The following is an 18,016-nucleotide window of genomic DNA, read 5'->3' as shown; positions in this document are numbered from 1 at the left end:
AAGTAAAAGTGGAGATTTATAGCAAAACATTATTATAAATGTATCTGATCCTCACCCACACCCATTGTATTGCTTCTAAAGACATGGATTTGACCACTAGAGTCATATGAATTACTTTTATGCTGCCTTTATGTGATTTATGGAACTTCAAAGTGCAGGTCACCATACACTTGCATTGCATGGACCTACAGAGCTGAAAAATTCATCTAGATATCTTTGTATGTGTTCTGTAGATGAAAGAAAGTCATAAGGATTTTCATTTTTGGGTGAGCTTTCCCTTCAACAATATTGATGAAGTAACGTTCAATAAACATCCCATATTTCATTATAATTTTATATCACATTTGCCAGTTAGGCTACATTAGAATTGGTTAGCATTTTTCAAAGATCATTTTATTAAAGTGACATGTATGCAATATGCCATGTTTCATTACATAAGATCCCTTATTTTAGATTTAACATATGGAATTGCAAGCAAGAGTTTGTTTGTTTGTTTGTTTGTTTTTTACTGGATTTCCTTGTCACATGTGTCAAAAGTGTCAAAAGACACGTTTGATAGAAGTTTCACTTTGATTAAAGGAAAGGAAACCGTTATCCACCTCTAGTGCTTCCCTTTAAAGCTTCTCATGCTCTCTTGTAAGGTAGCGCACTTAAACGCTCTTGACGGCTGGTACAGGTGCGCGCTTCAGTCTTTCCTCATTGGCTCTTCAGGGAAGCCGCTCTTACAGCGCGTCCACTGCGCGCTCATGGCGTTCTTGTAGCGCTCGACGCGCTCCACAGCTGCGACTGACGCATTTGGACAAGAAATGAATGCCGTGTGAAACTTCGTCCCCCGAATGCGAAGTGTGCAGGCGTTGTGGGTGTTTCCCCGCTCATTCCTCTGATACAAGTGATCCGAAAGCTCATCGGTGGATCGCTGAGCTGTATTTGGCGACATTATCACGGGAATTCGGTCAATAGCGGATTGTTTTTAATTTCATGACCAAAAACGGATTATTCGCTAAGTTGGTGACGGCTGTGGCTCATTAACTCTGGAGAGACATGGGCACTTTACGCGACCTCCAGTACGCGTTACAAGAGAAGATTGAGGAATTGAGACAGAGAGACGCGCTTATTGATGAACTGGAGTTAGAGCTGGACCAGAAAGATGAACTGATTCAAAAGCTCCAAAATGAGTTAGACAAATACCGATCCGTTATCAGACCGGCCACTCAAGTCCACAAGCAGAGCGTCCTTCAAGAACAGCAGAGGACCAAGAGACAAGCGATCTCAGCCGAACCAACAGCCTTTGACATTCAGGACCTCAATCATGTCACCCTTCCTTTCTACCCAAAGAGCCCACAGTAGGTGTCACTTAAATCTGATGAATGTTGATGCTGTTGTTTTGGTTAAAGTGGCCATTCATTTAAACTATTCAGAATTAGCATAAATGAGGTCATTATGCATGCAGTATTTTTGACAGAGTGACACATGAATTGCTTTCCAATGTGCTGCACATAATAAAAAACTTTTGCAAGTGCTTTTGGTGGTACACCTCAAGTTCTGCATGAGTAGCATAATCGTTGTCATCCATCAAACCTTGTTCTTCTCTTCATTACTTCACTGATATGATGTATATGAATATAGGCAGGAATTAATATATATCAGCCAGCATGTCTGCTGTACCCACCTGTTGATTCTGCTCATCAACTTTGAAACAGAATAAAAATGCATATTCGAATCCAGACAACAATTCATTTACAGTTCATACATACTGTTGTTTAGAACACAACAAATGCCATGAAAACTATATTTTATTTCATAAATAAATATCATAAATATTTTTATTAGCATTGATTCAACTTTATTATCATTGCACAGAGTACATGTGAATGTCAATGAATGTCAATTTCAGCCAGTGAAATACAGTTAGCATCCAACCAGAATTGCAAATAGTAATATAGCATATACTGTACTGTGCAAACTGGCCAATAAGGCACGGATGGCTTTATATTGCCAGTGATCATAAGACACTGTATATACAGAATGTAGAAGAGTAAAATGTTTTCTAAATGTAATTTGTTATAGGAAAAAAAAATATTTTCAGGATAACAATTTCAGCAAAAATCTGAATAGAAAGGTCAAAGATCATCTTGAGTTCTTCAACTGAAGCAAGGCAATCTGACCTTTTGTACACACAGGAGTTAACATGACCAATGTCACAATTTGCTTATTTGATTAGTGAGTCAAAAAGTAGTCACTATGAATTCATATGTGCATACTGTATGCATAACTGCTTGTAATTAGCTGCGACAATGAACAAAGCAGAAATACAACTTTTTTTATGTGAAAAGTGTTTTGGAAAGTAACTTAAATGTAAAGTAATTAGTAATGTGATTACTCTTATTGATGAAGTAATCAGTAAAGTAACCTGACCACAATTTTATTATTAATTTGTTATGGATTAATTTTTGTTAGTAACTTTTCCAACATTGAGTACAAATAAATAATATATAAATATACACAGTATACATCAATTCTTATGAAAGGGATATTTCACCCCAAAATAAAAAAAAATTATTCACCCGCATGCCATCCCAGTGTAGGCCTATGCATTTTTCTGCTGAACACCAACAAAGAATTTTAGAAGAATATCTAAGCTCTGTAGGTCCTTTCATTACTAGTTAATTAGCTCCAAATCTTTGAAGCTCTAATATAAATTTAGCATAAAAATAATCCATACAACTCCAGTTGTTTAATATATGTCTTATGAAGCGAAGCAAACACTTTGTGTGAGAATCAGATCAATATTTCAATACATTCTTTACTATAAATCTCCACTTTCACTTTCACTTTTAGAATGTGAAATTGAAAGTGGAAATTTATAGTAAGAAAGGACTTAAATATGAATCTGTTTCTCACCCACACCTATTATATCACTTCTAAAGACATGGATTAAACCACTGGAGTAGTATGGATTACATTTATGCTGCCTTTATGCAATTTTTGGAACTTGAAAGTTCTGGTCACCATTCACTTGCAATGTATGGACCAACAGAACAGAAAAACATTCTAATAAAAATCGTTGTTTGTTTTCAGCAGAAGAAATAAAGTCATACACATCTGGGATGAGGGTGAGTAGTGATGAGAGAATAAAACATTTTTGGGTGAACTATTCCTTGAACAGATGGACCAAAAGCAGCATTTCAATATAGGTTTGGGATCATTATTTGGTCCTTAGATACCAATAGTAAAACTGTAGGCTACATTAAATATGGCAAAAGGCTTATTGTAAGTCTTTAAAGCAGCTTTTAAACCTTTAAAACTATATATTTAATGCATGGCCAGTTAGACGAAGCTCAGACAACTGTAATGATATGCACACAACTGGAAAGCAGAGTCGATTCTCTGCACTGTTGAGAATCTTTTTATCTTCTCCTCTGCTGGATCTCTAGTGCAGAGTTATCTGAAGCCTCCCTTATCCACCGGCAATGCCATCATTTTCCTCTACTCTTCATCTCCTCCCACTCTCTCAGTCTGTTTTTCACAGTTTGTGAGCATTTCAATACTCCTTGTGTTTGTCTGGTGTATACTTACTTTTGTTGCTGAGTGGATTTTGGTTGTAAACCATAAGCCTACTGTCTATGTGAACACATCACATTCTTTTTGTGGTGGAATTCATGAATACTGACAGTTCGTGCAATAGTGGAATATTCTCCCTAAAACAATAACAACTGATGATTTATGCTCACCTCAAACACAAAAATATTTTTTAGTAACATTCATTACTTTATTAATGGAAGGCTGGACATACAGAGGGGTATTAAACAATGTAGATTAAGTTGATTCCCAGCTTTCATTTGTGCAGGACACCAGTTTGTAATCAAAACTATATGGCTTTTTGTGGCATTTTGTTAATGCCTGTTAGCTTTGAAGCCATCTATATGTTAATCTGTACTGCAAAGGCAAAATGCAGTAATTACATTATTTGTCAATATTAGTGTTAGAGTTTATGAATGAAATCAGGTCTCTTGGACTACGATTTGTCCTGTGACAAAAATTTTGAGGCCATTTTTCTCAGTTTCACTTTTTGTGTAGTTAATGCGTTTTGCATTTGTGAGTCAGCATTGCACTTGACAAACTAACTTTTAGTTGTTTAAGTCATGCACTTAAATAAGGAGGCCCTTAGAGGACAGGGAGGATTTTTTTTTTTCTATAATAGTTTTGAGTTCTCTTGCAATACGTTTTGAATTTTCTTGCAATAGCTTTATCCATCCCTTATGGAAATTAACCATGATTTTACTACAGTAACCACGTGTAACACCATTCAATGGAAAGGAGAGGAGGTGAGAACCGGCTTAACAATATAAATAATATTTGAATCAAGAACTGAACCAAAAGGACACACACACACACACACACACACACACACACACACACACACACACACACACACTGAGGACTCCACTACGGCACATCCCTCCTCCTCCCTGGTTTGCAGCACTAGTGTAGCACAGTTCAGTTGAAAGGAGGAAGCGAGAATTTACATTCTTGATAATATAAATAATATTTTTATAATAAACTTAACCAAAAGATAGAGACACACACTCGTGCACACACACAGGTGTCGGGCAGCTGCCCGTAACACTCTCTCTGTCGCACTGCCGTCTCTGGTCGCCTTTATCCCTCTCGGGCTTCATCAGCCTAATCATGACCCGGCCCCGCACTCCGCTCTGCCACACCATAGTTGAACTATGGTATTTTTTTCTGTAGTTAAACCTTAGTAACCAAAACATTTACCATGTTTTTACTACAGTAATTGTAGTTCAACTTGTAATGGTTGCATTAGCCTACATGTACCATGGTTTTTAAAACCATGGTTTTTATCACAAAAATGGTTACTACAATCGTTGTTACTGCAGTCAGATACTTTTGTCAGAATGATTATGATTTTTATTATTGTTTTTCCTGTATATTTATTATGGGTTTACTTTGCATATCATGGTTAAAATAAGTTTATTTGAGGAAAACCATGGTTAATTTTCATAAGACATGGATAAATCTGTTGCACGGGAATGCAACATTTTGTGAGTGGGAACAAAAACTATTGCGAGGGAAAGAAAACTTTTTGTGAGAGAACACAAAACTATTTAAAAAAATACATTTCATCTCTGTCCCCTAAGGGGCTATCATTGTAAAATAATATTTTGCCTTAAAAGGCCTGGATCCAAAAGTCAGAAGTTTACATATGTTTAGGTTGAAGTCATTAAAACTACCACTCCACAAATTTTATATTTGCAAACTACAGTTTTGGCAAGTTGTTTAGGACATCTAGTTTGTGCATAACACAAGTAATTTTTCACATTTATTTGACTATATCACAATTCCATTGGGTCAGAAGTTTACATATACAAAGTTAACTGTGCCTTTAAGCAGCTTGGAAAATTCCCAAAAATGATGTAAAACATTTAGGAAATTAGCCAATTAGCTTCTGATTGGCTAAATGGAGTCAATTGGAGGTGTACCTGTGAATGCATTTTAAGACCTACCTTCAAACTCAGTTCCTCTTTGCTTGACATTATGGGAAAATCTAAAGAAATAAGCCAAAAAAATTGTGTACCTCCACAAGTCTGGCTCATCCTTGGGAGCAATTTCCAAATGCCAGAAGCAATAGCATGCAAGTATAAACACCATACAACCATGCAGCCTTTATACCGCTCAGGAAGGAGACGCATTCTGTCTTCCAGAGATTAACTTAGTTTGGTTTGAAGAGTGTGAATCAATCCCTAAACAACAGCAAATAACCTTGTGAAGATGCTGGAGGAACAGGTAGACAAGTATCTATATCCACAGTTAAACGAGTCCTATATCGACATAACCTGAAAGGCTGCTCACCAAGGAAGAAGCCACTGCTCCAAAACTTCCATGAAAAAGCCAGACTACAGTTTGAAAGTGCACATGGGGACAAATATCTTACATTTTGGAGAAATGTCCTCTGGTCTGATAAAACAAAAATGTAACTGTTTGGCCATAATGACCATTGTTATGTTTGGAGGAAAAAGGGTGAGGCTTGCAAGCTGAAAACGCCATCCCAACTCTGAAGCATGGGGGTGGGGGTGCAATCATATTGTGGGGGTGCTTTGCACTTCACAAAATAGATGGCATCATGAGGAAGGAAAAATATGTGGAAATATTGAAGCAACATCTCACAAAATAGATGGCATCATGAGGAAGGAAAAATATGTGGAAATATTGAAGCAACATCTCAAGACATCAGCCAGCATGTTAAAGCTCAGTCGCAAATGGGTCTTTCAAATGGACAATGACCCCAAGCATACCTCCAAAGTTGTGGCAAAATGGCTTAAGGACAACAAAGTCAAGGTATTGGAGTGGCCATCACAAAGGCCTGACCTCAGTCCGATAGAAAATTTGTGGGCAGAACAGAAAAAGCATGCGCAAGCAAGGAGACCTTTAAACCTGACCCAGTTACACCAGTTCTGTTTGGAGGAATGGGACAAAGATTCCAGCAACTTATTGTGAGAAGCTTGTGGAAGTCTACCCAGAAAGTTTGACCAAAGTTAAATATCCTAACTGACCTAAGAATGTTTCTTGCAATTAAATGTCAGGAACTGTGAAAAACTAATATATATATATATATATATATGACATTTTAAATAAAAAATTTTTTTACTGTTTGCTGCTTTTATTTATGCTGTTGGTTGTTGTGTCTGTCACATTCAGTTATGTCATGTAGCAATAATTCAAAGCTCATCTTTTTAATCTATTATGACGATTGCCATCATCATTGTGATTTGTGTCTAAAGTGTTGAGACCATGCATTTCACAGTGATAAGGTGAAGTCTAAATACGATGGAGGCATTGGTCACTGATCTTCAACTGAACATTAACCATTAAATGGTACTTTATTTTACCTTTTACAATGAGACAACCCTAACTACTTCAATGGTCATCAATAATATTAAATTATCATATAAGTAATTAAATTACATTTCCAATTTGACTTGAATTAGAAAGTTGATCAAGCCAAGAAAGATATTAAGTTCATTGAACAAGTTAAAAATTATTTTTTTGGAAGTCAAATTGATGTTCTGTTTAAACAACTTTCCCTCTTATTTCATTTGGTAATTGCAGTCATTTTTGACCGGAAGGTTTAGATGTGTGACCCCTTTTTTATGATGAAAGCCACTCCAGCTGCCCACCAATTCGCTGCTCCTTCCCATGGGATTGAGGATGACCCGGCAGGTGATGGAGGCGATTTGGGTATGGCAGCGGGCTCGGTTTCACTGGGTAGATCCCCATGAACCAACCACCCCCCGGCAGGCTCGTTGACGTCCATCCGAGCTCGAGATGAGAACATCTGTTTACTCCCTCTAGCCCCCCGATCTTGATGATGAATTTGCCACTGCATCGGATAGTGTTCTGGCCTCTGATGCAGAAGACTCGACTGGACTGCCACCTTCGGGTCGGCACGGCCAGTCTGAGGCTGACGCCCAGATGGCCGACATGCTTGTCCGGGCCGCCATCAGCGTGGGGTTGGACAGGAACCCTCCATCCTCCCTGAAGCCTTCACGGCTGGACGATTGATTCCTCGGGTCTGAGCGCTGCTCACAGCCACGCAACACCCTGGTCCCTTTCTTCCCAGAGGTGCATGATGAGCTAATGAGGTCGTGGAGGGCACTATTTACTGCCCACAATGACCTCCTCACTCATCCGCTCTCACTACCCGGCTGCCCACGTGTTCTCGGAGGTCCCCCAGGTGGACAGAGCGGTTGCGATCCTACTGTGTCCGGAGAACGCCGCCACCTGGCGGGATCGCCCGGTACTCCCCTCCAAGGCCTGTAGGATGACATCGTCCCTGACCACCAAAGCCTACAGCGCCACTATACAGGCCGCCTCCACCCTGCATGCCGTGGGCCTCCAGCAGGTTCACCAGGCCAAGGCACTCAAAGATCTGCACTTGGGCAGTCCTGACCCCGATATTTTGCAGGAACTGCGCTCTGCGACCGACCTCGCCCTCCAGCCGAGATGAAGTGTTTCTACTGCCCTTACTTCATCATACCCAAGAAAGGCATCGGCTTACGACTGATCTTGGACCTGCGAGTGAGCAAGACCGGGCTATGTGCCCAAGGTTCCTACGACCCCCCTTCAGGGACCAGGTAGTGAACCTGCAAGTGCTGCCCCGGGAGGAGGCAGTCACAACTGCCCACCGGTCGCTGTTTTTGTAGTAACTCCTCCCTTGCAGCAAGTAGGATCTAACACCGCTGCATTTCCACGTGTGGCCTGAAACCCATGTGATATATTTTGCCACTGTTTACCTCCCCCCAGCCCGGGCAGGTGGTGGTCTCCGTGGGGTCTTTCCCCCCTGAAAGAATAGGAGTTGGAAAAGAACACCTTCCCCAATGCATATGATTGCGTTAAGATGGCCCCAGCCGCTTAACTCTATGCGAGAAACACGGAGAGAGAAAAGGCGCGACCTGCTCTCTTGCTTAGCACGTCGCTTTGTTCCCCCCCTTCGGGATTCTATGACAATTTTTGCGGGGCGTTGGGGAAGGGTATGTGCAGTCTGACACAGCCTTTGGCATGCATCAGCAGCGCACATACATGGTTCAGCGCATGGCGTGATCTAATAGGGACCCCTAGTGTCGCTCCACTCGACACAACGTCAAAGTGAGCGACAGCCGGAGAATGTCTAGGTTACTGTTGTAACCTCCGTTCCCTGATGGAGGGAACGAGATGATGTATCCCCCTGGCCACAACGCTGAACCGAGCCACTGCAATGGCCGAACCTTATTCTCGGCTCCTCAGTGCAAAACCTGAATGAACAGATGCATGTTTCCCTCCCTTTATACCCATATGTCCACGGGAGGGACATGCAAATTCTGTCTGCCAAAATTCTCATTTGCCTTTTCTTAAGTTCAGAGGAAACTTCAATAAAGTCCCCTAGCGTCGCTTCACTCGACACAACGTCTTGTTCTCTCCATCAGGGAACAGAGGTTACAACAGTAACCTAGATGTTTTCTACCTATAATAAAGTAAATGCTTAATAATGTTAAGAAAATTAAGAAACAGAAATGAACTGCAAAATTCTGAAAATTCAATTAGAGTATAAAACAGAGTATCAGAGTAAACATTTTGCAATTTAAAAAAAATATTTTTCTTAAAAGCTTCAAATCAGCCAACAAATCAGGGCTAATGGCTGTGAAATAAACTTAAGACTGTTGACTATTAAAAAAAAAACGTTGATATGTCTTGCCGAAACCTCCTGTTTTAATATATGCCATTAAAAAAAATGTTTTCAAGCCATTTCATTCCTGTTTTAAATGCGATTAGAAACACCATGCATAGACTGAGTTGCATCAGTTTTTATTAAAATAATTACATTTTGAATCTCTGTGTGTGAAACTGGAGAGGTGGTTGCAATTTATTTTAATTCACTGTTTGGCTGTTGTCACACTATAATAGTGTTAGCAATCATACATCTATTGCATCAGCGATTGTGTTGCAGCCACAGACTTAACAATGCTCCCCACTGAATATTTTCAAGCACAAATATTTTAGAAAGGCTACAATTATATGTATTTTGTCCTTTACTGGGCTGGTGCATAACACTGACCTTTAAAAACAAATGCTACATCACCTGACATTTCTTTTAACATGCATGTTACAGACACAGGGAAAACAACCATCAGCCCAGTCTTCTCCCTACTGTGAGGCCCATGTGAAGTTTTGCGGAATGAATCCATCTTGCTTCCCACCAAAAGAGCATATTTTCTCCTTTTAAGGCAAACGCTTAGTGTTGTACTCCATGTCTGGGCAAACATAAATCTTTGTTAAACAAAAGAGCTGAGAGTGGGTTAAGAAGATCTGTAAAAAGCGTGCTGGGAGAGAAGGACTGTTAGGTAGATGGCAACACATACCACAATTGTGCCAATCTGCACTATCTGCCAGCCTCTCAGAAGTTATTCAGCGTGGCTCAACAAAGCCATGCGCCATCTGGCTCAAAATCATGTCTGAATTTTACAGAGTGGCCAGCCAGGACACCATAATGATGCCTCAAATATCAAAGACTCTGATTAAATTGAGGCTGTTGATGAGAGGTGGCATTTTCTGCTCTTTTTTGCTACCCCCCTTCAGAGCGGTGCTGTTGCTAGCCTCTGAAGACTTTGAAATCGGTCCACCACCTGCGGCCATGTACTCAGAGAAAGTTTGGCACTAGGCTGCGATGGCCTCTTAGATCGCTTTTAATGAATGAGAGGAAACAGGGTTTGACAATGATCATGGGCTAATGATCTACCAATGTGCCATCTAAGCGTGAATGTAGCTTTGAGAGGAGCTTATTTTTAGCCTTTCAGATTTTACAATATGACCCTGGTGAGATCTTTCATAAAAGAAATGGCAGACTGTGTGATATCTTTATTGTCAGACTGTGGAATATACATCTTTGGACTTTGATCACACTTGTCATTGTTGACTGGGCAATCAATCGTGTATTGTTCTGACATTCTCATTGACACACAAAATTTAAATGGTATCAAAACAAAAATAGAAGTCAGAGTTTTGAAGTCACAACTGAGCTAAATTGGGAATTTGTGAACTGCTGATTCTTCAGAACCATAAACTCTTAAAACAATATAATAAAGGGCAGTACTCTTTTTGGTTCTTTATTGGATGGCCGTCATATTAGCAGTCATACCCATAATTTGTGGACAATATGCGAACATTTTCGGAGGCTAAATGCCTATTTAAAACAAATCTGAGACGAATTTGCTGAAAGGTATATTCACACCTAGACCCTGAATTACAAAAGGTTTGCGTGTATAAAAACCATGTGCAATCTTGATAGGACAAGCAAAAAATGTCAGAGCTGATCTTTGCAATTTTGATGTGTGTTTCCCTAAATTAATATGCAATTTAGAGGAGTGCCTCGAACATGCGCAAAATAAAAGGATTGAAATTGTACTCTCAAAGTGATTTATCAATGTGTTGAATTCCTGCATTCCGTAATCGTTCTGAAACATTCAAGAGAAGTGTGTCATGCACAGGGAGTCTACTCAACCGCTCTTAGAACTTATTACTCAATAACAGGGATTATAGTATATGATGATTTCAAATAATTGTATAAATAAATATAAGCCTAGTATAAAAGAACATTTATAATGAATTCCCTATCTTACAATATATCAAGTAACACAAAATAAAATGGTATTAAGTAAGAAATGTAAGAGAGCGTGGGTACATTTGGTACCATTACCCCACTCAAAAGCTTCCTTTTGGAGATTGTGCAAAAATATTTGCACGTGTAGTTATTTACATGAGCAAATAGTACACATTGTTTTGGATCTATGTAAATCAGGGCCTAACAAGGCGATTTCTTTTTTTTATCATTCTGTTTGAAAGGCAAATTCCCTCCCAAACAATAGGTGGCACTTGACGAAAGCAATTTTATTCCAGTATGCTTTATGTATCTTATAAGTTTCTTCATTTTAATTTTACGTGTCACGTCCTCCATTGCACAACACACGAATCAGGGTACAAAAATGGTCGCAAATGTGAATAAAAATAATTAATTGCGACAATGATTAAAAATCGAGTCGCCATTGGCGAGAGTCGGTAACACTTGTGTGCGTTCATATAAAAGTCCCTGTTCATATGTGGTTTTGTCAGATATCATCTTGTGAGTTACTGAAACAGACAGGGGTTTGGTCTGCTTGCTCATTTGTTTAAAGTTAGAGCCCTGGCAGACATTCTCAATCTCTTGTAAGTGTTGATCCATTATGTCTTCAAGCCAGATAACAGAGCATCACCAGATAGTGGACTGTAAACTGTAGAATGTTTGCTTTGTTCTGAAAAGGAGACTAAATTGTTAGAATGTTGCATTTTCTTCTTGGTTCGGTTTGCTTTCACAGGTCAACATTCCAAAATGGACCAAAACTGTGTCAATAAAAGTCACTTGTGAGCAAGCTGTCCCCTTATTGGTCACTACGTTTGTTCACTGTTCCAGGATTAAGCTCATACATTGATATACCGGTTAAAATTATATGACTGTAAACAATTTGTCAACCATTACAAATATCAGAGAATTTTCAAGCGTTGCCAGTTAGAAGTTGTGCTCCAAATACAAATGATCATTCAGTGGATGGATCACAGATGGATATGAGTTGTAAAGTTTCCATCATGTTTATTTTTATCCATCATAATTTGTTTTTGTATTATTTCTCCATTGAAACGTACCTGTCCTCTCAGATCTCTCTCTCTCTCACACGTACACACACACAAACAGCTGAGTAAAACCCCGTAAAAATTATTTTAATTTGTCAAAAAGTTGCTAAAGCCATCCTACCCTTGTTCTGCCGCTATCCAAAAGCGAGAAATAATCATACTAAATTACCTTAGGACTTTTAAAACAGCTCCTATTTTAAACTTGCAATTATACACCGATCAGCCACAACGTCAAGGTTACTGTTGTGTTGAATGAAGCGACACTAGGGGACTTTCTTGAAGGCCTTGATTACCTCTGAACTTGAGAAAAGGCCAGTCGAAAAGATCTGTCGCTCACTTTGACATTGTGTCGAATGAAGCGACACTAGGGGTCCCTATTCAATCACGCCATGTGCTGAACCGTGTACGTGAGCTGCTGACACAGGTCAGGAAGGTAGTTGCGTGCCAAAGCAACAGGCTGCGTCAGACTGCGTATACCCTACCCCATTCTTTCAAAAAAAAATTCAACATCCAAATGAGTCACATGCGTTTTCAGGCCACATGTGGAGATGGCGCGGTGATTGATCCTACCTGCTGCAAGGGAGAAGTTGCTACAAACAAGGTGACCGGGGACAGCGGGGACCGACAAGGGAGACGCGGGCCCACCAGTAGGGGGACAGTTCCCCGGAAAATACACACAGGGGAATTAGTCCACAAAGGCTCATCCTGTGGAGCACCTATTCCAGTACAGAGTAATTTTAGTACCTGTAGTGGGACTGTTCATGGAATTCCTCCACTGAATTTGCGTACCATAGGGCTAGGGAGGAAGAACATCCAGGGAGCGTGAGTTTAGTGGACTCTCCTGGGCGAAAAGGGCACACGTGTGCAAGTGGAACACCCGGTCAGACATTCCACATTCCAGAGTTCTACGTGCTCGGACCTGAGAGAACACGGGACGAGACCAACTCAACCCTGAGATTGTGAAATCTCGTAAAGGTATTGGGTGTTGCCTAGCCCGCTGCTCTGCAAATGTCTGCTAGGGAGGTGTCATTGGCCAGTGCCCACGTGGATGCCACACTTCTCGTCGAGTGTGCTCAAACCCGCAAGGTGGCAGGAACGGCCTAGGTATGATAGGCCAAAGCGATGGCATCAACAACCCAGTGGAAAAGCATCTGTTTGGAGAAAGCATTCCGTTTCCGCTGTCCACAAAAGCAGACAAATAGCTGCTCAGAACATCGAAAGCTTTGTGTGCAGTCCAAATAGGTACACAAAGCATGCATCAGACACCACAACGAAAAGGCTGGATCTGCCTCCTCCCGGGGCAGCCTCGTTTGCAGGTTTTTTACCTGGTCCCTGAAGGGGGTCGTAGGAACCTTGGGGATGTAGCCCGTTCACGGTCTTAGGACAACATGGGTGTCTGCCGGACTTAACTCCAGGCAAGTGTCGTGACAGAGAACGCTTGCAGGTCCCCCAACCCTCTTGATGGAAGCGATCGTGATCAGGAGGGCCATCTTCAAGGAGAGGGCTCTGAGCTCGACTGATACCATCAGCTCGAAGGGGGGTCTCTGAAGGCCTGAAAGGACCACAGAGAGATCCCATGAGGGGAACAGGCATGGCCTGGGGGGGTTCAGCCTCCGGGCACCTCTATATGTAATCGTATTTACATTTACATTTACATTTATTCATTTGGCAGATGCTTTTATCCAAAGCGACTTACAAAAGAGGAAGAACATCAGCGAATCATCTTAGGGAGACAGTGGTACAAAAAGTGCCATATTACAAAGTTTCACTATCATCATAATAGTATACAAAACAGATTTAAGTGCAACAAGAAATGTAAATATATATTTTTTATTTTTTATTGACCGGTTAAGTGCTTTTGGAAAAGATGTGTTTTTAGCCGTTTTTTTGAAGATAGAGAGTGAGTTAGCTTCCCGGATTGAGTTGGGAAGGTCATTCCACCACTGTGGTATGATGAAACTGAAAGTCCGGGAAAGTGTTTTGGTGCCTCTTTGTTTTGGTACGACAAGGCGACGTTCCTTAGCCGACCGCAGGCTTCTGGTGGGAACGTAGCTCTGCATAAATGTTTTTAGGTATGCTGGAGCAGACCCAGTGACTGTTTTATATGCCAGCATCTGGGCCTTGAATTTAATACGTGCATGAACCGGCAGCCAGTGGAGAGAGACAAAGAGTGGTGTAACATGTGCTCTCTTAGGTTCATTAAAGACCAGACGTGCTGCTGCATTCTGGATCATTTGGAGAGGTCTAATAGCACATGCAGGAAGGCCTGCAATGAGAGCATTACAGTAGTCCAGTCTAGTTATGACAAGGGACTGAACGAGCAGTTGTGTGGCATGTACAGAGAGGAAGGGTCTTATCTTCCTGATATTGTAGAGTGTAAATCTACAAGATCTTGCAGTTTTTGAAATGTGGTCTGTGAAATTTAGCTCATCATCAATGGTTACCCCTAGATTTCTGACCGTTTTAGAAGGCGAAACTGTAGTTGGACCCAGCTGCACGGTGATGTTGTGTTCAACAGCAGGGTTGGCTGGAAAGACAAGGAGTTCTGTCTTGGCAGGGTTGAGTTGAAGGTGGTGTTCCTTCATCCAGGCCGAGATGTCTGCCAGACAGGCAGCGATTCGAACGGTCACTGTGGTGTCGTTGGGCTGGAAAGACAAGTAGAGTTAGCGTGTCATCAGCGTAGCAGTGGTAAGAGAAACCATGTGACTGGATGATGGGTCCCAGTGATGTTGTGTATATGGAGAAGAGAAGTGGCCCAAGCACTGATCCCTGAGGTACCCCAGTAAGTAACTGGTGTGGCTTGGATACTTCCCTCTCCATGCTACCTCAAAGGACCTTTCTGAGAGATAAGAGTTGAACCAGTCAAGCACAGTTCCAGTGATACCCAGTTTAGAGAGGGTGGAGAGTAGGATCTGATGGTTGACTGTGTCAAAGGCAGCAGAAAGGTCCAGCAAAATCAGAACAGATGATCTCGATTCAGCTCTCGCCAGTCTCAGCGACTCGATGACAGACAGCAGGGCAGTCTCAGTGGAGTGTCCACTTTTGAAGCCCGACTGATTGTCATCCAGCAGCTTGTTCTGTGAGAGATAGGCGGAGATCTGATTGAAAACTGCCCTTTCAAGTGTTTTTGCCATGAATGGGATGAGAGAGACTGGTCTGTAGTATTCCATCTGTGTGGGGTTAAGTGCAGGTTTTTTCAGCAGTGGGGTTACTCGAGCCTGCTTAAATGTAGTGGGAAAAGTGCCTGCAAGAAGGGATGTGTTAATTATGTGTGTAAGTGCCGGTAGGATGGACGGAGAGATGGCCTGGAGAAGGTGTGATGGAATGGGGTCAAGGGAACAGGTTGTGGGGTGGTTGGAGAGGAGGAGTTTAGAGACCTCAGTGTCAGTTAAAGGAGAGAACATAGTGAAAGAAGGGTTGCATACAGGAGCCAGGTGTTTGACAGGGTGTGGTGTTGTGAATGTATTGCTGATGGCTGTAACCTTATCAGTAAAAAATGTGGCTGAATATATCTGCTGTCAGTGATGTGTCAGGTGGTGGAGGGGAGGGCAGAGAAGTGTGTTAAATGTTCTAAACAAGCTACGAGTGTCTGTGGTGCTGTTGATTTTGGTCTGGTAATATGAAGTTTTTGCAGTTTTAACGTTATTTGAAAAAGTTGCGAGCAGAAGCTGATATTTACCTAGATCAGCTGGATCTTTAGATTTCCGCCATCTCCTCTCAGCTGCCCTGAGAACAGTCCGATGTTCACGAAGGATGTCAGACAGCCAGGGGCTGGGTGGTGTAGTCCGTGCTGGTCTAGAGGAGAGAGGACAGATGTTGTCTAGACAGGTTGTTAAAGTAGAGCTAAGTGTGTCTGTGGCAGTGTTCACATCAAGCATGGAAAATACATTTATTGTGGGAAGAGAGGCAGAGACATCAGTGGAAAGGCGAGAGGGTGAGAGGGAACGGAGGTTACGGCGAAAGGAAACCAAAGGTGGGGTTGGTTTTACAATGGATGGGAGAATCATGTTGAATTGAACAAAGTAGTGATCAGAAACATGTAAAGGTGTAACAAGAATATTAGAGGTGGTACAGTTAAGTGTAAAAATGAGGTCCAGCTGGTTGCCCGACCTGTGAGTTGCTGTGGTGTGTAGTCTTTCCAAGTCAAATGAGGCCAGAAGAGTATTCAGTTCAATGGCCTGGGGTTTGTCCTGGTGTATGTTGAAATCACCAAGAACCACAAGTGGCCTGCCATCCTCTGGCAAGGAGGACAGCAGGACATCCAATTCCTCAAGAAAGCTTGTCAGCTGACCTGGGGGGCGATAGATGACAACAACATGTATTTTTGTGGGTTGCATTGTAGTAATGGCATGGAATTCAAAAGATGTATTGTTACATAGTGAAGCATGTGGTGAAAAAGTCCAGTTATTATGAATGAGCAAACCTGTTCCCCCACCCCTACCAGTATGTCGAGGGGTGTGGGAGAAGGAGAAGGATCATATCCCTAGGGACTTAACACCACTGCATCATGGTGAGCCGATATGGTGGCAAAATAAACCTTCAAGGTGAAGGGGGACAGCCTCCCCTCCAGCCACTCCTGCAGGAATGAGAGCACTGACCCGACTGCACATCTCTGCGGGTCTTCGGATCAGGAAGAACACCAATTCGCGAACAAGTGCCACTTCAGTGCGTAAAGTGCGTATTAGAGGGAGCTCCGGCTTGGTTGATCATGTAGGATATTTGTATATGTGATTTTAGATGGGAACCATTAACTTGCCCGTCTTCTAACACCAATATATGTAAGGGAATTTAGGGTCTTGAAATATGAGAGCTATGAACTGAGTAAATGAAAACTATCCTTATTGTACATTATTAGGTAATGAAATGTATAATGGAATTAGTCGCATTCGACAACCATTATAAATTAGATAAATGACAAATAACTACATTATTCTCCACCATTAAAATTGTAATACAATGTCTCGTTGTATCTGCTCACAATTTGTACTGTAAGGAAGTAGCTTTAATAAGTGAATTATGATTAATTCACTTATTGGAGTGATATTATTCTCATGGCTTAAATAATACCACACGTATTTAGGTACAGTTTTGAAGCTAAATCTTTTAGAAACAGGGATGAGATTATTTATCAAAATATATCACAGTTCAAATAATCTTTGAATACAGACAAATTGTATTGCTATTCTAAACACAAATATAATCTAACACATATATACATGAGACAGGTTGGTGAAAAGAGTGACAGAATGTGAAATAAATTATCAATACAGTGAAAATGAACTTAATGCAGTTAAGTTCTTAAGGCTTTTGAAAATGCCTTAAGAACCATTTAACCTTATTTGAGTCTACATCGATTTGCTATATGATTACCCAAAGTATTTAACAAATACACAAGCACTTTGAGCAAAATATTGGAGATCTACTTGCGTTCTTTGTGTTGCTTGGTTCTTGGCTCTTGGTCGAAACATTTTTCCGGAAAGTTTTGGAGCTCTGTAAGATTGGATAGTTATTTTCTGTAGGAACAATGAGGCTGGCTTTGAAGCGAGGCCTTGTCATGGACTATAGAGAGTGAGAGGGAAGAGTGAGATCGAAGTCTGACCAGTCAGAAGAGCAGAAGAAGGAGAGACGACGACGTGCTTTCCTGTTTGAACACATGTGAACTGAAATTGACCGCATCCCCAAAGGTGTCCTGCGCCAATCAGAAGTGAATTTTCAGAGCCACATGGTCAACTGGACTGTATTTTCCAGCAGATGATTTTATGGTCCTTTTTGTTTCCGATTCTTTTACAAAGTTCTC

The 18,016-nt window shown here is 41.2% G+C and overlaps 1 protein-coding gene across 1 annotated transcript in view; it reads left to right on the top strand.

Annotated features, from left to right (window-relative positions):
• Positions 1–818: 818 nt before the first annotated feature.
• LOC127627193 (cGMP-dependent protein kinase 1-like) overlaps positions 819–18,016 on the top strand; it is a 336,892-nt gene continuing 319,694 nt past the window's right edge. Inside the window, exon 1 of the mRNA XM_052103472.1 lies at positions 819–1,343. Coding sequence (XP_051959432.1) covers positions 1,042–1,343 — 302 coding nt within the window. The 5' untranslated portion in view covers positions 819–1,041. The remainder of the gene's footprint in view (positions 1,344–18,016) is intronic.

This window comes from Xyrauchen texanus, chromosome 33 (assembly GCF_025860055.1).
Source record: "Xyrauchen texanus isolate HMW12.3.18 chromosome 33, RBS_HiC_50CHRs, whole genome shotgun sequence".
Classification (NCBI taxonomy): domain Eukaryota; kingdom Metazoa; phylum Chordata; class Actinopteri; order Cypriniformes; family Catostomidae; genus Xyrauchen; species Xyrauchen texanus.
This window is presented reverse-complemented; position numbering and strand designations above follow the sequence as displayed.